We start from the raw sequence: 21,252 nt of genomic DNA, 5'->3' as shown, positions 1-21,252 counted from the left end.
AATCCAGACTATTTCTGATGTAGGAATAAATACAAACATGCATATTTCAAGACTTACAAAACAAATGAGTGGAAATAAGACTCTTTTTATTTGTGATAACTATATAAAGGAATTATTATATTTGTAATAATTATACAAAGGAATTTATTGTGATATTTCCATGCATGCATTTCATGTACGTTGATCAAATTCATACCCTCTGTTCCTCTCTTACTCCTCTCTTGTTTTTTACAGTTTTAATAGATGTCATTATGCTATTTTCATACGTGTTAAAAATGAATGCAGTATGCTTTCTTTTCTTGTTTTCAGTATTTTTAAATGGCTTCTTCAGCTACCAAGTTGCATGACGGTGTCTGAGCAGTGTTTACCTCTGGCAATAGTTTCATCTATCTCCCCGTTATCCAAACAGATAAAATCAAGCCTACTGGAAACAGCAAGGTGCTCCCTTCCCGTTATTTGTAAGCTGACATGAGGCAGACAGACATCTTCTGAAGTTTTATGCATGCTGTTTTCTCTCCGTGTTGCAACAAGAAAAGCCTTTTCTTTAACCTGGCTGCCTTTGAAAAAGTGACTCAGACATATTCATGGCCTCTAAAGGTAAGAGTATAACCAGCTAATAGATTTTTCCTTATTTTACGACTAAAAATGCTTGGTTGTTGAGTTGTTATAGTTGGTAAGACTGATACTTTAAAAAGCTGTCATCTGTTGTTTTTAAACACCGGAGCTTAAGTTTTTAAGTCCAAGGAGTGAGCATGTTACCTTAACACATATACACACGCGCACACACACTGTCTCTTATAGAATGCAAAATTCAAATATAAAATATACTTTCATTGTCCTAAATGTAAACAGTAAATTAATGAGAAAAACTTCATAACAAAATTGGGAATGGGATATTTAACATCAAACCCAAGGACAAGATGAAATTTCAAGTTTAAAGGGCTCTGAAGAAAACTTTTCGTATGTAAGTTACATAGTGTTACAATGTAATTCAGTGTTGCTTCATTTTTCATTTGTGGTTAAAATATGTGACACATACAAAAAATAGGTAGGTGAGGTGGTACACATGTTATAACCTGATTTGTTTATTTCATAATGCACACACATATCAAAATACAACACTGTACCCTCTGTACATAGAATTACTATTTGTCAGCTAAAAATAAAAAAATGGTTTAGTTAAAATATGAATAATACATGTGCTACTAAGTCTGATGAACTGGAAATAAGTTTTTCTGTTTTATGAATTAAAAATCTTTCAAAATGTATTTGATTATAAATTAAATACAAGAAAGCCAATAAAAATCTCTAATTGAAGCAAGAAAATCAATTAGGAACATTTGAAGGGCAGGAACTGCTAAGATTTTCCTCAAATTCCTAAAGCTGTAGATATATTATTACTGCCAACTTAAATTTAAAGAAGTTCTCAAAAGATAAAAGTTATAGTTTTCTTAGGATAAGTTGAAATCCCACTAAAAATATTTGTGAAACTTGCATAAAACACCAAGTTACATCTTTTTTTTCTATTATCAGAACAAACCATTAAATTCTATGCTATAATAAAAGTTTTAGAAGAGTTATGACTTGTATTATCTGTAGAAACTTTTAGATCTAGTTTTAAATAAGGATCCACAAATTTATAATATTCTAAATTAAATTAATGACCCATTTAAAGAAATGTATCAAGTAGAATTATTTGTTTCTTTTATCAAACACACTTCACACACTATTTAAAATTTAAGACAGGTAATCTTTTCATTCTCTATCAACATTTAAAGTATAACTGTCACTGAGACTCATTGGGAAAGCTTGCAAGCAAATTGTAAAATACGTATACAAGAAAGAGCAAAATCCTAAATTTGAACATGTATACTCTTCATTTTCTTATCCTCGAAGACAAGCAAGCAACTCCTTGACAATCTGAGCCCAAAACATTTTATCACTTTACAAAATAGGAGTTACAGCCACATCGTAGCCTGCAAGGTTAAGAGTTGCAGAACGCATAAAATATTTATAAGTTAGTTATACATTTTTAAAAGAGTAGATAGAAATTCAAACCAGATAGAAATTCAAAGGACTTCCTTATTCATCTGGTGGTCTGGCTCTTTGTAGAAACTTGTGAGTAGAAAGCAATGTGATGATCAAAATATGATTAATCTTCCAAAAAGTAGTGATGTTCAGAAATGATAAAGAGTGAAGACTAAACCTGAGACTAACTTTAGGAGGAAAACTACACTCCTTGTGCAATCTAACCAGAGGAGTTAGCACATGGCTTGGATGAAACACTTGTTGCAGACTCTGTTCTACTTAAAAGAATGGACATGACAATGGAATTCTCTTTTGAATCAGAAAGCTTGTTTGAATGGAGAGGTATTATCATAATTACTTGCCTAAAACATTTTTTAATCTTTATTTTTTAGACAGGGTCCTGTTATGTGGTCCAGGCTGATCTTGAACTCACTGCTTATCCCAGAATGGCCTTAAAGTCTTTATCGTCCTGCCTCAGCTTTCCAAACGCTGGTATTACAAGTATTCACCATCAAATGTGGCCAGCCTAAATTTTTTTTAGTGAAGGGAGTACTGAGGTTTGAACTCAGGGCCATGCACTTGCTAAGTAGGTGCTCACACCCCTCATTCCCTTTTACATCCGTTATTTTTCAAATAAGCTCTCCTGGTTTTACTTGGGCTGGCCTAGATCACAATCGTCCTATTTATGCCTTCCATATAGCTGGGATTATAGGCATGTATCACAACCATGCCCAGATTTATTGGTTGAGATGGGGTCTTGTTAATGTTTAGCCCAGGCTGGCCTCAAACTGCAATCCTCCTGATCTCTGCCTGTCACTTAGCAGAGATTATAGATGTGAATCACTGAGTCAGGCCTAGACATATTTGAGGATAGTTTTCTTTAAGTATATTTATATTATTTGTTTTTTATTTGCTGGTTATATTTTTAAATTGTACATAGTAAAGGGCTTCCACACATGAATATAATGTGCTTTGATCATATTCACAATCTCTATTAACATATTACCTATGATTCCATGATTTTCTCTGGCCCGTGAAACTGTACTGTCAGTTAACCTCTCCCAGGGGAATGCAGGGTAAATACAGGCATGCCCATCTCTACTACCTAACCAAAGGACAAACTCTACTGGATGCTATTAGATCCAAAGAAATGTGGGTTGCCTGGAATAATAAATAAATTTATGTACAGGTTGGTCTTAAACTGCAAATATGAGAAAAGCAGAGAGGGATTTTTAGGGTGGCCTAAACGACAGAGGGCCCAAAGGATTCTTCATTGTGAGCTGCCACCCCAAGGAGGAAGCCCCTGGTCTCTCTGTTGGCCATTGGCTCCTCTTTCTTTCAACACTCCCAGACAAGACTTTCCCATATTCCACTCCTGAATACTGTGGACTTGGGGTTCTAACTGCTTTGATGTCTCTAGGCCTACTATCATGTCTAAGGACTTAATGACAAAGGTCAGGAATGCACAGCCACTTTTTGATGCTTCATAATCTGTTTTTATTTTTTATTCGGCGGTAGTGGGGTCTGAACTCGGGGCCTCATACTTGCTAGGCAGGCACTTTAGCAATTTATTATGCCCCAGCCCTGACTACTGCATTTTTTTATAGCAACATAGTTTACTTTTAATTATTTTTTGAGATACTAGAGATTGAACCCAGGGTCTCACACATTCTAAGCAAGCACGCTAGTTCTTAAGCCACGTGTCCAGCCTGTTTGTTTGCATTTTGTTTCCAAGGTAAGGTCTTGGTAACTTTGCCTGGGCTGGCCTCTAACTTGTGATTCTCCTGTCTCTGCCTCATGAGTGGCTGGGATTACAGCGGTGCACTACCACCTTTCTGCCAAAAATTAAGCAAGGAAAATGGGAATGAAAGTCTGATAACCTCCTACCAATTACTCCTAGAAACTATCCCTATGCCTTTTAAATTATATTCAGTAACGTGCAGAGAACCAAATGCAAATTCCACAATTTTTTTGTTTTTGGCAGTGCTAGGGGTTTGATTTCAGGGCTTCCCACTTGCAAGGTAGTTACTCCATCATTTGAGCCACACCTCCAGCCTCTTTTGCTCTGGGTATTTTGGAGATAATGTCTCACTTTTTGTTCAGTCTGGGCCTTGATCCTCCTACTTGTCCTTCCCTCATAACTGGGATGACAGGCACCCACAACTGCACCCAGACACTGGTTGAAATGGGGTCTCACAAACACTTTGCCCTAGCTAGCCTCAAACCACAGTCTTCTCGATCTCTGCCTTCCAAGCATCTGGGATACAAGGCACCAGGAAAATTTCCATGATTTTTTAAATACGGATAAACTGATGTAACCACAACCGAGATGGAGATATGAAACACTTCCAGCACACCACAAAGTTTCTTTTCAGATCAATACACATGCATGTCCATTTTGAAAATGAGCCACTATTCTGAATTTTATTATTGAGAACTAGTGTTTTCTAGGGCATAATTTTGCTTCTGTTTTTTCTGAAATGCAATAACAACAGTGGTTTTAGCAATATGCTGAAAAAGAGATGTCTGCTGTCTTTTAATATTTCCCAGTGTTACAGCTCGTCTGTTGGCTATTTGCTCCTCTCCTGATTTTAACGTTGTCTTACAGAGTCTTCCTTTTGGTTCACCACATGGGATCCATCCCAGTTTTCAAGCCATTCTTTGTCTCTGCCCCAGATCTAACAGAAGTTCAGGATGGAGTCTATATGGGAAACAAACTGCTGTCATGAGCTGTCATAACTATCGTCACCTACAGTATTATCACTTTGAAGCTATGTGTTAGTGGAGCTAAATGACAAGTTTTTCTTGGTTTTTTTTTGTTTTCATTTACTTATTTTTTTATGCTACTGGAATATTAATTCAGGGCCTTGTACTTGCTAGACAGGTGCTCTATGACTTCAGCGAGGCTTCCAGCCCTTTTTTTTAATTCTTAGTCTCCCTTTTTTTCCCTGGGGCTGGCCTCACACACAGTCCTCTAACATATGCATGTATGCCTCCAATTAGCTGGGATTACAGATGGAAGACCACTATGCTCAGCTTGTTTGTTGAGATGGGGTCTTGCTAACTTTTGCCCCTGTTGGCTTTGAACTGTAATCTCTGCTTCCCAATTCATTTGGGTTAAAGGCATGAGTCACCACACCCTGCCCCATGTTTTCCCATTTGTTCCTAATCATAAAACATGCAAAGTCTACATGTAATAGACCCAAGGAGCCCACATTAATAATAACAACCAATCTCTTCCTACAGCCTTAAGGTTAAATAGGTAAATGAATCATCTGGCTTTGATCTCTCACTAATACTACATGTGTTCCCAACCTTAACGAGCTGTCATAACTATAGTCACCTTATGTCAGTGTCCAAAGAGATGTTCTTTGATTGTCTACATTTATTTATCCATATTTTGATGCCCTTCCAGGAGCTCATTCAGTCTGTGCTTCAGTTTTTTCATGATGGGAATTTATCTTCAAATGAGATCCAGTGAATTTTTAAATTTTATTGTTTTAGAATTTAAGGTACAGAAAGCTATCCACCTCATGCCCCAACTTTCATAAATGTGGCTATCACTTCTGTAGTAAGACCATCGTGACTGATTGTTACAGACCTAGCACCCCAGTCTTACTGTATGGTTAATGGGAGTACTTACTCAAGTCTTCGTGCAGCTGGAGTACATTTCATCTGTGTGTCAATGCAGAACCAGTTTCCTTGTCCCTCTCGTTCACGTTTCTTTAGAACAGTTGGAATTACAGTCAGGCATTGCCTAAGGATGCTGCAGCCAGTGATGGACCACAAAGGCATGGTGGCCCCAGAAGATTGCATTGCCTGGTGAGGTCACAGCCTCCTTGGTTTGTGAAGTACATTCTGTGATGTTCACATAAAAACAACATCCCATGATGCTGTATTCTCAGAACATAATGTTCCAGCTGTCAAGCAGTGCTTGACTGAACAGTAAGCCCATCTTACCCATGGGTTTATTACACAAGGTTTTGACCACATATAGTCAAAAATTAGTTTTAAAAGATGAAAAGAAATTTCAAAAACAAAGCAAGAAATTTAATTCCTGCATGCGTTCTACAGCTCAGTGAATGCAGAGAAGCTATCAGTCAGTCCCATGTTATCATCAGCTGTGTTTAAATTGTTGTGTGATTTGCTGTTTCTCTATCCTTAATTTTGTAAAAATCTGCCTCCCCAAAAGCACATGAGGCCCTAAAGCAAGGTGGAAGTGAATGTGCTTACCTTAAGTGATAAAGTGAAAGTTTGAGATCTGTTGAAAGGTGGCAGGTCTTTATGTTAGGGGGGGGAAATGAACCAAGCACCAGCAGTGCCGGGCTCAGCCCGTGCATCCTGAGCAAGCTCGGCTCTCCTCAGTGGAACCAGGTAGTCTGAGGTGCTGAGGCTCTGCTATTCTTGTGCTCACGACCCTTTCCGTATTTCAAAAAACCTGGCCAGATACTTTGGCCCACGTCTATTCCCCACATAGTGTTGATTAACTAAACGCACTTGCAAAAACTCATACTTTGTAGATAAAGATGAGAAGTAAAAACCAACAATACTCTTTGAAAAATATGTTGATATTTTTCATGAGGGAGATATCAAGAAGCAGGTATTAGAAGAAAAAGGGAAAATAATTCTTTAAAGGCTATCATTTACGTTTTAAATTAAGTAAAGGACTCTGCATGTAACACGTTAGGGCTGATGCATAAATGTTACACAGACTAATGTATAGTAAATGAAAACCTCCAAATTCCAATTTGAATGACAATCGAAATAGTAACATTTTTGTCTAGCAACAAAATAGAAAAGAGGTGATTTCTCTAAAAAGGCAAAGTTCAACTATATAGAATTCTGTAATTATGTTACCTTTTATAACATTGAGTGAGCTGAAAGGGGCTCATATTATCAAAAAAGTATTAGATATTTTTTAACAAAATACTAGGAAATCAAAGATTAATTTGATGTTTATAGCACGCTCAAGGTACTCACAGCTGAGCATGGTGGAACTCATCTGTAATCCCAGCACTGGGGTGGCTAAGACAGGAGAATTGTAAGTTTGAGGCCAGCGTGGGCTACATAGTGAGTTCAAGGCTAGCCTGGGCTACATAGTGAGACCATGTTTTAAACAAATAACAGAAGCTGACAAACCAGCTGTGAACGTCTCATAGTTTATAGACTTAATAGATTTAATGAACTCAAACCATTAGCCATCAAAGCATATCCTCAGATCAGCAGGGCTATTAGGTTGAGGAACTCATGAGCCCCACCTCTCAGCCCAGCTCCTAAATCAGAAGATGATGGAAGTCCCAACAACCTGTTTTGATAACTCCTCCTGGTGGATCTGATAAAGAGAGATATAAAATCGACAACTTCAATGGAACCCCAACAGTATGGGAATAACATTAGACAAAATATCCTCATAAATCGCAAGGCACACCCATAATATTTAGAGAAGGGAGACTATGCTTGAAAGCCATCATTGTGATTAACATTCTAAGTCAAAGGGGATCCGTTCATGAGTGTGGGGTGCCCAGTGCCCTTTGCCATTGTTTTCTGTGTGTCGCTTATGATTCTTAATCTCTTCCGGCAGGTGTTACTTACCTATCTATGTAAGTGACTGTAGGTAATACATTTACGTTTCCTAAAGTCATTTCTTTTGACCTAGTTATCCAGCTTTTTCTTACAACTGCTCCCAACTGTCTTTCACATTCCTTTTTCTCATACTTAGGGGTCGAATGATAATGACACTGAGCTGTGAAAACAAAAGAAAAGGGCACTGAAACGAGAGTGAGCAGGAGAGGAAGGAAGACATAAAAATATTCTGAGGAGGATGAAATACAATGGGGTGAATTTAAACGTGCGTTGAGACTGTTATTCTCTTGCAGATGCGCAGAAGCAGAGGAGTAGAGGCCTCCCTGGTTTCCTCCCTGGAGCTCCAGATCCAGATCAAAGCCTTCATGTCTCTTCCAATGCAGGGAACCAAGGACGGCAGCCTGGTGTCCCTGCACCAAATACTTTCCTGTCAACACCCAATGTCCCTCCTGGTCTAGAATGTTTAAGTCAGGTGTTTATACCTTTCTACTTCTATAAAAAGCATCTCCCTTAAAATTAATACAAACTTGATTTCTTGCTTTTCAACCCAGGTTGAAACACTTCGGTGAATAATTGACTGTGAGAAAGGCTTTTTACATCATGCAATTGTAAAATACTGATTTTATTTTTATTTATTTATGGTGGTACTTGGGGTTGAACTCAGGGGTTTGCACTTGCTGGGGAGGTATTCTTCCATTTAAGCCATGTCCCCAGTCCTTTTTACTTTGGGAATTTTTTAAGTAAGTTCTCCCTGTTTCTGCACAGGGTGGCCTGGGCTACAACCAGTAGGCTGTTAGCTTCCCACATAGCTGGCATGAGAGGCACAAACCTCCTCCCCCACCCCAGTTTTTTATTTGTTAAGTTGGAGGTCTCTGGAACTTTTTGCCTGATCTCCACTTCCTGAGAAGCTAGGATTATGGGTGGGAGCCACGATGCCCATCCATCTCTTTTATTTAGAAAGAAATTTGTCTTTTTAGGGCTACTTTCATTTTTCTTATTTACGTGACAGTGATGAGACTATTTTCAATAGAACTGTTTAATACAATTATCTACCTTCTGTTCATTGCTCAAGGTGTCAGCAAACTATTACCTAATATATCTAAGTCACTTACAGCTGTTTAATTAAAGAATATTTATTGAGTACTTGCTATACTCAAGTCATATTAAAAGCATAGTCCCTCTCATACAAACATTCTGTACCCTAGTTGAACATTTAAAAATGTTGATAAATAGCTCAAGGTTGTGTATAAAGACCAGATAAGCACATACTTATAATATGTGCAGGTGTTTAGAAAGTTTGTTAGGGCTCAAAACACCCTGGGAGAGTTTCTGCAATGACTTAAGTGTCCAACCTTTTCAACAGTCTCAAAAGGAGAATGAAAATTCAAAGGAAAGCAAATTACCAGGTTAATATTACTATCTTCTGATGCTGGTATATCCTGGACAATTTGCTGGAAAAAGCTTGATACTTTTAGGTATAGTGTGGTTCTAGTCATTGCAGGTAACTCAAGTTTCATAGTAATACAGTCAACAAGGACCATCCTCTGAGTTATATGACAAATAAGTAGCAATTGCTATTCATATATACATATATATACACACATATATATGTTGATTTTGTATTTTTCCTACAAATGATTAGAAATATGCTAATATTGAGATATCAGCACATTTGCCTCAATTTTTAGCTTTTTGGCATTCTTTCAAACTATAAAGTCTATCTCCTTTATCAAAATCAAATCTCTGTGTTAATTCCCTTAAGGTACAAGAAATTTCTGTTATGCCTGATAGGGTTTAAGCTGCATGCAGCGTATGTTCCCAGGAAAACGTTTATAATTGCAGATGCCTTCTCCAGAAACCCACTGGCAGGCAAATGTACTTTGGAGACTGCGTAGCTCAGAGAGAGGTGTAAAAGAGCTGGAAAAGTGCACCCACCACCCTCCATCTGTAGAAAGGATCAGCTGTATTCACTGATAGAGTTGATTAACTGCTGCAAGCTGTCGGGGAATATTGTCAGACAAGGTTCTGCCAAGTATAAAAGTGATACACCAGTGCCAGAGGGCTGAGGTTTGATGGTCACATATGGTCATCACATATTCTCCTTCCATCCATGAATGATGACACGCATGGCAGCCAGATGCGTGACAAGCAGTCATTCTCTTTCAACATCCAATAAATAGAAATATGAACTCGTTGGCTTCAGTCTGAAATGTGGCACATTTCCCAAAATCATATCTTTTCTGATTATTTTCAGAAAACAAAATATGCCATAAATTGTTGGATATTTTAATTCCAAAGGGAACAATAACTTAATAATTAAAAGTATTTGTTTCCTTCAAAGCAGTATATATATAAAAGCACAAATGAGCATCTCAAAAGTGTTTTGCCATGATTCTGTAAGAAACAATATTTAATGAATTTTTAGGTGTTAACTTTAAACTACAATCCAGAAGAACTAAGTAAAATCACAAACATCTCAAAATAGTACATTCTTCAAGAAATAAAAAAAGAAAATAGATAAGAAAAATCATTATTATTAAAAAGTTAAGTAAATTTTTACACTTTTTGTCAGTCAAGTCTATCCACAGACTATTGAGAATATTGTTTTTATAAACAATTTGAAAATAATCATATACATATATAATATAGGTTAAATCTGAATTTACATGATCATAAAAGTCAATAACATCTTATTCTGTGGTCCTAAGGGATAATTACTATACCTTAGTCACCTATAACTAAGAATAGTAATTTAAGTCCCATGTACATATTAATTTTTTTGAAATGCATATATGAAATAGAATCAAGGATACTAGTAAACCTAACTAAAATATTTATTCATAAGGTACATATCCAAGGCTGTTATATTTTCACCTCTACAGCTTTCCTATAAGAAATACTTTTCTTGCTCTGACTTCCTGGATGTATAATTATTAATCTGTTTAAAGTTTTCATCAACTCCTAGACTGCCCGCCAATAGAGGAGAGGATGGAAGAGGCCCATTTGGACAATGGCTCATAAGAGACTCAGGGCTACCTAGATAAACTATAAAAATAACTAAAATCAAGACCCTCAGATCCAGAGGTTTTCCCTGAGAAAGAGATGAAATCAAATCTTATTACAGAGGTTGGAGTCAGTAGAAGAGAAAGAAAACAGGGAGCAAAGACCACCAAGTTTTGGAATTGTGTACCCTAGTTCCTAAGTTTAGTTTAGCAATTTCAGTATCACAGTAGAAAATGACCACTTAGATTCTTTGTGATCTAGGGTACGTTCCTTAATCTCTTTCGGATTACTTCCTTGTTTGTAGCATTAATGAAATCCATCTCTGAGTGTTTGTGAGAATTAGATCAGACATTATGCTAAAATATGTAGCACAGTGACTACCTCATGATAGTCACTCAATAAACAATTGCTGTGTTGGACACTAGAGAGGTAAAACCTCCCTTTTCATCGTAGAAAAGATATCAAGGGATAGCTTCAAATTTCAGAAATGAAGTTTGATCCATATTGCTAATATGCATTGACCCTATTGGTCTCCATCCCTAAGAATATATACCTGTAATATTTATATCCTTTATATCATTTATATCCTTGTAACGTTCCCCCTTTTTCACACAACTCTCCAATAACCTCAAAAGAGAACAAAAATAATGCAACACACTACACAATTTATTCTGTTTAAAAAAAACAATTTTCCTTAATTGTTTATATGATTTTAGAATAACTCAGATCAAAACTTAATTTTAGAAAAATATTTTAAGTGAGTCGTAAAAGTTCTGTTTTATCAACAAGAAGATTTAAATTGAAGCAATGGTATTAGCTTGACTCCTACCTCAAGATATTCAAGGAGAAAGAAGAAAATAATGGAGCTTCGAACTTTCTTGGTTTGTGGTGTCCAATCAAAACCAAGTTCCAGTAATGATTGGCTGATGAAACCATTCCTGATGAGTTTATTAATGGGAAGGGAGAATAAAGTGTTGAGTGCAAAGTCCTGAGTTCAATCCCCAGTGCTGCCAACAAAATGGCAGAAGAAAATACAATAACCTGCAGTGTTATACATAAGCACTGTCTTTGTATTTCCTTTTAATGTAATCATTTTTCAACTAAACATTATCACTGTAAATTAATTTTATTTGTAATTACATAAGGCAAACTTTATGACACATATTTAGAATTCTTATTATGCTTAAATTGGTATTTGGTTCCTTTTCTTAGCCTAAAGAAAGGATGAATGGGAAATACTTATAAAATATCCCCTTTCAGGGCCTAAGGCATGGCTCAAGCACAAGGTCCTGAGTTCTAACCCAGTACCACCAAGATAAAATTAAATAAATAAAATAACCTCTTTCTGCCTAAACAGTGTCATTTCATCACTGAGATGAATGAGTTGCAGACTGACAGAGTGACAGTAGAGCCTGTCAGTGACTGAAAGGAAAGGCTAGACTCTCAAATCCTTATTGTCTTGCTTTATTCTTTAAAATCAGGGCATTATGAAACATCTTAGACATTTTCATTAAGAGATAGCTTGAAAATCTTCTTCAACTCTTTCTTTTTACTGATCAGCACAGGAAGAGTTAGCATCGAGTTAACCAATGTTCCTATTCTTAGTCTTAGAAATTCTGCCTTGGAATTTTAAGAGTTCCTGTAACTTTGTATTTCAAGAAAGACACTGTCCCCTGTTTTGCGTTATATCTGTTTACAACTGTTTTAGCAGAGAATATGAAAGTTGTCTAACTTCATGTAGTGTAGTAAATAGGTCAAGAGCATCTCCAAAGGTTTCCAAAGCCTGCCGATGTAATACTTTTTATTTCTTTATGTCGTCCTCTGACAGTTAGACCTGATCATTATACACCAGCAGGTGGAGCTTCTCGGAAGTAAGTATGCTCCGCTCTGCACTTATTAAAGTGGTTGAGATGGTTTTAGTGTCCAGATGTTCCGATGTTCTTTTACACTAAATACGTCATAACCAACAATGTTAAATGTGTAGAATGGAATTAGACCAAAAAGAAAAAATTGTCTTCTCTTTTTTTCAAAAGCCAAAAGTAAATGTAGTGTGCTTAAGTAAAAATGGAAGTGTAAGATTCTCTAAATCTTTGGTGCTGTTGCCATCCAAATTCTAACATTACATTTAATCTTAAAATGATAAAAGGTAATTGACTATTCCAATTAAAATTTCTTAGCAAATACAGAAATACAAGTCAAGATTGAGACTACATAACTAAAATCCCTTAAAGCAAAACACTGTGCTTTTATTATTTCACCAATGGTTCAACAAACAGGTAAATTATTCATCAATACAGAAATTTATGAAGATGATGAATTACATGAAATTGATTTCAAATTACTTTCTGTTCACAATATTCTATATTCAAACCCAAACAAATCAAAACTGAAATAAATATTCAGACAGCACACAGCTGTAGAAATATTACCAGTCAGAGATTTCAGGTGAGTCATTACCACTGTAAGTTGTTTCCATAACTTGAACAACAAAAATTGAGTACTTGAGTGGTAGATTCTTCCGTACAGCATTGTCTCTTTTTTTTTTTTTTTTTTTTACAGCATTGGTTCTTTACTTTAAAAGTGGTTCTACAGGTGTGGTCATCATTCTAGAATCAAAATGAGTGAACAAGTTAGCTTTGTTCTAAGAGTTCACTTTGATTCTGTAGCTGAATGTTCACAGTTCAGAGCACAGAAGTAGACACGTATGAAGAAGAAACCAGAAACAACAAAAATTAATCATTGATTCTTTTTTTCTTTTAATACTGTCTCCTCTTTACTTATTTAAAAGTATTGATGCCAACCAAAGAGTCATCATTTTACAAAATGGTTTTTTTCTGTTAGTGATACTTGGCACTGAGACCTCCAACAAATATGAGATTAAAAATGGTTTGGGACAAAGAATTTACTTTGCTGTGGAGGAAAGCCTTTGCTTCAACCGTAATGTCTGTTCCACACTGCGGTCCTGCACCCTGAGGATCACAGATAACTTAGGGCAAGAGGTGATCACAGTCAACAGGCCCTTGAGGTGCAACAGCTGCTGGTGCCCTTGCTATCTGCAAGAGGTTAGTAACTGGCTTTGAGTGTCTCTCTTTTTTCAGATTAGCAATTATTTATTTAAATGACATTTGTCTGGAGCTATGGAGCAATTAAACTTTCAGTTATTTAAATTAGCATATTGCTTTTCAGAATTAGAACAGCTTGAGAATTTGGTGAGTCACTTTTTTTTTCCAATGAAACACTATGGTGGCTTCATGGGGTTAATTGGTAAAGATAGCTCAGACATCTTGTAATCAAGACACATCCTTGTGAACCTCTGTATTAGCTATATAATTGTAATGTCTACAAATTCCAGCATTAAGCAAATATGTGCTGGTCTCTCAAACAGTAGCAAAGTCCAGAATGTGCTCTGTTCCTCTAAGGTGCTGCCTTGGTTGAGTATTATTATTGAGTAGAGAATTTCACTTTGCATCTGTGTATTTACTACAAACACCACGTTTTGGCAAAGGCAATGTTATTGTTCTAGAGGAATTGATGCAATTACTTTAGTTTGAAATAAAATTGATTGTCATTATTGTTTGACAGACCCAAAACAATAACTAGTATTGATATGTCACAGTTGAATTTACACTGACCTTTTGCTCACTTTAGACTTTGATATAATGCCTCAATAAGCTAGAAAGAGCCAGTTTTATTCTTTGCATTTTGCAGTCCAGCAAACTGGGCTCAGAGAATAGAGATGGCTTACCCATGATCCAGAAAAACATCATACATGGGACTTGATCTAGTACCCTGATTCAATCCTAAGTTTCTTTGTTGAAGACATCTGTATAAATGTTGTCCTCAGGACAATGGCAATAAATGTTAGTATGGAAGATGGTTATTTAGGAAAGTTTCTAACAGTGGCTAGTGCAACTATTTCTGTATTTATAGTCAAACACCTGGCTAAACAATAAAGGAGGCCCAAGGATTCATACATGGAGCGCAAGTGTTCTCATCTCACTAGTGAGAAAAATTAGGATTCATATGCCCAAAGATGGCATAGTCAGTGAAATAATAAATATATACATCTGAAATTTTTTAATAATAAGTTTTATATTACATACCCTAATTAAACAAGGTCCATCTTAATATTCATTAGTATTTTAATTGGGTCATACTCAAACTGACTAATTATAAGAAATCTCAGAACAAGTATAATTCTATGAAGTCTAATTAAAACCACCTCTGTCTATCCAAGGACCCTACAGACATCATGCATATAGAGTATGAACTTAGTAATAAGTCAAATTTAGATTAGGGAATGTAGAGCTATGTTTATTTAGAAGAAAACAATTTTTGAATTTGTACCCAACCTCCCCCCAATTAATTTTATTAAAGGATTTGATGGCTTATATAAATACATAAGGATAACGGGATTCTATAATTTCTAACTATGAAAAAATGCAACTGCTAGTCTTCAAGACTTTGGAAAACATACACCCATAACCAAATTGATGTTTGTTTAATAATTCTATCTCTTTAAGAAGTATTTTTTAGAATGTATTAGTTATGCATGGAGATTTCATTGTGACATTTACATATGTGCTTACAATGTATCTCAATTAGATTTACCTCGTCCATCAGTCCCCATCATCCTCCCTTCTCCCCCTTCTTAGAACAGATTCAACAGACTTCTTTGCTCCATTTTCAGCCATACATACACAGAGTACGCAGTATTTGCCCTTCTTCACCTCTCTGTGTACGCTCCCTGCTCCTACTGGTACCCACCCCTAGACAGGATCTGTTTTACCTCCCTGTCATTCATTTTTAAGTGTATATTGCTAAGAAATATTTCCTTTCAATGAGACACAAAGAAGTTGTAAGTTAAAAATATGAAGAGAAAAAAATACAAGAACACTTAGTAATTGGTAGAGGAGGCTTAAGATACAAGTGTGTGATGGCTGCAACTAAGAAGTAGCTTTGAGTTACCACAGAGTACATTACTGTGCTTGACTAACTTCGAAATGAAATGGCAAAGAAGCTAGTGTTCCAGGGTGAGGAGATGGTCTGTTCCGGTCTGTTGAGGGAAGTGAGACATGGACTTAGGTTCACATCTGTACAGTGAATCTGCTTCTGTAACTAAGACGTTACAAAACATGAAACAGAAAACCAACTGCTTTATATTCTTAGAATCAAATATTTAGAATGATTAGTAGGATACAAAAATAATTTCATAACAGAATACTGTTTAGAGGTGAATTGACATTGACATGTAATTAAAATACAATGACCTTAGAAAATCTTACTGTATGATTGTCTCTTCTTACAGCTAGAAATCCAAGCCCCTCCTGGTTCTATAGTTGGCTATGTTGCACAGAAGTGGGACCCTTTTCAGCCCAAATTCACAATCCAAAATGCAAACAAAGAAGATATTTTGAAAATTGTTGGCCCTTGTGCAACATGTGGCTGTTTTGGTGACGTGGATTTTGAGGTATGGTGGACAAAATAAAGACATTTTTAATGTAGCTCCTGATTTTTTGTAACATAATTCAATCTTTATAACATTCATGTCATGATATATCCCTAAAATACTTTTAGAAGGTAATACATTAGTGAAATAATCTAATAAACTCGTTTTTTCCATGCCATTAATAAAAACTTGTAACTCCAGAGATGTTAGTCCCAGAATTTTTATAAAGATAATACTACAGATATTTACTATGTTGGCCATGATATCAATCCTAGACAATGGCAAATGTTATTCAAAGAAATAAATTTAAAATGATGATGATTATCAAATAAAAATCCCCAAGAGTAGATTTGCTATACACAATGGGTAAAAATACTATATCTTCCTACTTCAAGTGATATTTTTCAATCTTCAAACATCAATCTTCTTATGTATAAGATAGATAACCAATATTTTCTAACTTTGAAAATAGTAGTATATCTTATTTTTTGGTGGATTTGATTTATGTGCAATTATAACCACACATGGTAAAAAGCAAATAAATATAATATAGTACATATTTTATGTATTATTTATAATGTATATATTAGATCACCTAAATTATGCACCTTCTTTCCTGTAGACCTACCTGGTGGTCACCTAACACAGTTCAGGCCCCATTTCAGAAGCATAATCCATTAAAATATTAATGAAATAGAAAGCTATGTTTGTAAGACTTGCCTAACTTGTTTTGTAAAACATTCCACTCTTAGTTTTCTGTAATTTAATGTTAAAATTGGTAACTGCAAATTCAACTGTGATGATATGAACTACTGTAGCAGATTCTCTTAGACATACATCTTAGACATCAAAGACAACCCGATATAAGACATATATGTATTTTTCATTCATTCATATGCATCCCTCTTAGGTCATTCAGTTTTTAAGACTTCAGGGAACACTATTCACATAGAATACATTGTAAGTTTTTCTAAGTAATATATCCTAAGCCCACCCATCCCAAAGGACACAATCTTTCAGAGTAATGTGACATTACTCAGAGTAATATGAATGATAAACCCTAAGTGTTTTAGTATTCACGACATGGAGACATCCCAAGTAACTTTCTCTATTTTCTTTCATTGCCATACAGAAAGTGAAAGTTTATATTAAATCACTTTCAGAGTCAGAGTAGGAAACAGGATAAAAATTGCATAGTGACTATAGTTGAATTGTTGACTTTTTTTGGCCAAGAAGGACCAACAGATTTTGATTTCAGGCTCATATCAACTTCTTGCATTGTACATTAGCACAGAAATTTTTAATGTTTAAATAAGGCTTAGGATTAACTAGAAAGGAATGACATAACAAATACTGAGAATAACAAAAGTGTAATTTAACAATGTGTGATAATGTTCAATGTTTTAATAACTAACTTTAACAATACAAAATTTTTAACTTTAAAAAATTTTATCTTATAAATCTTTCTCTAACATATCTGCATATATGCACTTTTTAAAATTAGATTCAGGTTTTAAAATTTCAATCATAGATAAAGGAATTACCTTCATGGTTAGACAATATAATTGAACTGGTTGCCTGCTGCCATCTTGTGGTTGTCGGGCCTTAATTATTTTGCTATTATATTCTCCATCTGCATAATAAAAGCACAAAAAAGGGAACTGTGGCAGATTAGAAAATTCAGCATTCTCAAAGAGTGAGCTAGGAAGTAAAATTTACACAACTTTGCGAACATGAAATTGTCATTTGGAGATGATGAATAAAGTAATTCATAGCTGTCATGAAGTGATCAGACTGAGAAATGTAAAACCATTCTTCAAGTTTAATACCTCTTATTTTCATTTCAAAGGTGAAAACCGTTAATGAAAAGCTTACAATTGGGAAGATTTCAAAGTACTGGTCAGGATTTGTAAACGATGTTTTCACAAATGCCGACAACTTTGGGATCCATGTGCCTGGAGACCTAGACGTGACAGTGAAGGCAGCCATGATTGGTGCTTGTTTTCTCTTTGTAAGTCTGGTCTTAGAGAGGATAGGTGATTTTTCTCTTTCTGACTTGTCAGTTACTATTCAGCCAATCTCAGTTTGCAAAGATTTGACCCACACAGGTTGCTTTATCTATTGAAGGTGAGTTTAGGACCAATGTCCTTCAGAAATCAGAATTTGGAACTCTTTTGTCTCTTGGGCAGCCCCTTTCCAATGGCCTCATACCCCTCAAGGATGACAGTGTCCCTTGACATTTGTCTCATCATTTACTCAAAAATCGAGTTTCCCATTCTTTTCAATTTAGATTTTCTGATTTATTTTCCCTTTAATTAAAAAAGATGGAAGCATCAATGTCACATGATTCATCCTGGGTAAAGATCAAGACTGTTCTGTGTCTCAACAATGATCTGGGTGATATTCAGATCTTGAAAAGGGCAGTTTTTTGCCTTTCCAGTCTGAACATAGATACTTCATGACTTCCAGTTGTCATTACAAAGATATGTCCTTGCCCTTGCTTTCCACCTTACAATTTTATTAAAACATCCCTTGGTATCTGGACATTGGTGACCAAAGAAGATAGAGTAAGATGTGTGCCAAAATGCTTGGCTTATTAAAGGGAAATTAGCTCCCCTCCCCCAACAAATTCCTCATTTAGAACTATTTTCAGTGCACTTACAAAAACTCATAGCATTTTAAAACAAATCAACATTTTTCCTCATATTTTCCCATTCTTCAGGGTTTCGGGATCATAAATCTTATGATTGCATTAATGTATGTAACTACTGAATAAAAACTAGCCCTATTTACTGGACTTCCTTTAAACACACTTAGAAAATAATAAATTAATTAAAAATAATACTCTAGTTATTTCATTGATAGACAAAGAATTTAGTATAAAAACAGATAAGATCAGAGATCGAGATGTCTATCAGAATTTTTTCTTCAGGATGTTACGGGAATTAGCTGAACCTACTGATTCCCTATCATAGGTAGAAGATAGAATGAATATGTGTAAATACTGGGTTTTTATACTTTTGCTCATTTTCCATTTTTATCTAAATCTAACCAATTCCAGTCAGGTTTACCTATTTCTTATCTTATTCCCCTCTATCCATGTGACAGTGCTTTAAGTGATCACTTCCTGCCCACTCTTCTTACAATAGTGAAGCAAAGACAGACAGTTCAGACTGTCCCAGGCTGGCACTGAACTCACTATGTAGTCAAGTCAGGACTCAAACTTGAGATTTTCCTCCCTCTGACTTCTGAGTACTACAGTAACAGGCATGCCCCACCAAGCTTGGATCACTTTTCCAATTTTTTGGTGGGGGGGATTGGACCAGGGTTTAAACTTACGGCTTTGAACTTGCAAAGCAGGTGCACTACCACTTGAGTGGTTATTTTGGAGCTGGGATCTCCAAGCTGGTGCCCAGTTTCTTCTGATTTTTTCGATCATCCTGTACTTCTTCAGCACTAACCTCTCTAAACACACACACAAACAAATTCATTCACTCACTCACATACCCTTTTCCCAAGACCCTCATTAGACAATCAGTATTAATCCAACATTTGAATTTCATACTAAAAATAGATTTGTAACCTGCTCTACTCACCCACTTTACCTAATAGGCAGAAGACAACAATGTACTATGAAAAGAGGACTGTGTTTTCTTTGTCTTTAAACCTTAATCATTTTTCTTTTTAGTCATTTTCAGAAACCGTCTAAACATATGCTCATTTACAACAAAGACATTTCCTTATTCAGAGCTTGTATTCTGTGAGAGGTGAATGGAAAGTAGTCATAACAAAAGTCCTACTCAAAGCCAGGTGCAAAGTCCAGCCACCGGACCCTGTGGAAGCGGGTTCAAAGTGCAGATTCTCAGACTCCACCTCACATTCGTCAGAGACAAACTTGAACAAGGTGTCCCAGCGAGACTCCTCTATGCCCTATAAACTTGAAGAGCATTGATGTAGATAAAATCCCAACATCCAAAGGAGAGAAACATACTCACTAAGAATAGCTAACAGCACCCATCCTTGTTAAATTATAGTATCACTAAACATTTGCCTTTTTTGCCTAGATAACTTTTAAAACAATTTCTCAATTATATTTCCAACATAAATCACATTTTCCTATTAATAATCTCAGAGGTTGGTGTCTGCTCTTGAGTGTCTACAATTCAATTCTGCAGTCTTAATTTTTTTTTTTTTTGGTGGTACTGGGGTTTGAACTGAGGACTTTGTGCTTGTGAAGCATGTATTCTTCCACCTGAGCCATGCCTCCAACCCGAACTCTGCAGTCTCAATCACCCAAATAGTAACTGATGACACTGTGCTGAGTAGATAAGATGTGAAGTTACCTATACTCTGAAAATTCAACATATGTGTGCTATGACGCTTGAAACTTTTCCAGTTTTGTGCTACCGATAAATAACATGTTGCTGGGACACCACTGGAAAACATAATTGCTTTTCATAATCAAAGCTTCCATGTCAGGCTCTTGATCCTAATTGTTGCTCTTCTGTAAATTCACTCATATTCAGTTTATTTGTTTATAGGATTTTATGTTCTTTGAACATTCACTAGCTGGCTTATAACAAGCAAGATGATGAAAATAATAGAATACGCAGAACGTATTTCAGTAAGTAAAAGGCAAGTTTAAATGATCTCTTTCCCTTTGAAGATGTCTATATTCGACGCTATCTAATTCTTTTTTATTTTCTTCTAGATATCCCGTGGGCCCTGGATTTCATTTCTGGATGGTTTGAGTATTTGCTTTTTTGTAACAAAGCGTTAATTATTATGTTTATTAAAACATGGTTTAATGAGGCAATTACCCTGTTGTGAATTCATGATAGCTGAGTTCACAATTACTGGCTGGAGCACAAGGTTGCTTTGAGAGATTACCATTCTGTCTTTTTATCCTTTTGAAGTCATTGCTTCTCATGAAAGATGAGAGCTAAGGCTTGCAGCATTACTGATGAAAATTCAATTTTTAGACAACACTTTGAAGTTTTCCTGGTACTGGGGGTGGTTACTAATCAAAAGGACTGCATTTAAAAAAAAATTTTTTTTTTGAAAGTGGTTCCTTTTGACTTTGTTTGCTAATTTGCTATTGAGGAAAGATGCTTTTACAGGTTGAGTAAATATATATTGATGAGGAAGAGGAAGATAATGACTTCAGTTCATTCTAGTGGAAAGAGTTA

General features: G+C 35.7%; 1 protein-coding gene across 2 annotated transcripts; it reads left to right on the top strand.

The window, feature by feature from the left end:
• The first annotated feature begins 584 nt into the window (after window positions 1-584).
• On the top strand, window positions 585-20,643 carry Plscr5 (phospholipid scramblase family member 5). Of its 2 annotated transcripts, none has more exons than XM_020157800.1 (7): window positions 585-597; window positions 7,905-8,053; window positions 12,443-12,485; window positions 13,456-13,676; window positions 15,923-16,084; window positions 17,913-18,074; window positions 20,605-20,643. In XM_020157800.1, the coding sequence occupies exons 1-7, from the start codon at window positions 585-587 to the stop codon at window positions 20,641-20,643; spliced, it is 789 nt and encodes a 262-aa protein (XP_020013389.1). The 2 variants fall into 2 exon arrangements, with proteins under 2 accessions (XP_020013389.1, XP_020013388.1); XM_020157799.2 differs by having other exon boundaries at window positions 7,905-8,083.
• The last annotated feature ends 609 nt before the right edge of the window (window positions 20,644-21,252 follow it).

This window comes from Castor canadensis, chromosome 17 (assembly GCF_047511655.1).
Source record: "Castor canadensis chromosome 17, mCasCan1.hap1v2, whole genome shotgun sequence".
Classification (NCBI taxonomy): Eukaryota; Metazoa; Chordata; class Mammalia; order Rodentia; family Castoridae; genus Castor; species Castor canadensis.
This window is presented reverse-complemented; position numbering and strand designations above follow the sequence as displayed.

Coding starts and splice junctions, on each gene's coding strand:
- Plscr5 (XM_020157799.2), top strand. Junction 12,486..13,455: donor GCAGGTGGAGCTTCTCGGAA/GTAAGTATGCTC, acceptor TTTTTCTGTTAG/TGATACTTGGCACTGAGACC. Junction 16,085..17,912: donor TTGGTGACGTGGATTTTGAG/GTATGGTGGACA, acceptor TTCATTTCAAAG/GTGAAAACCGTTAATGAAAA.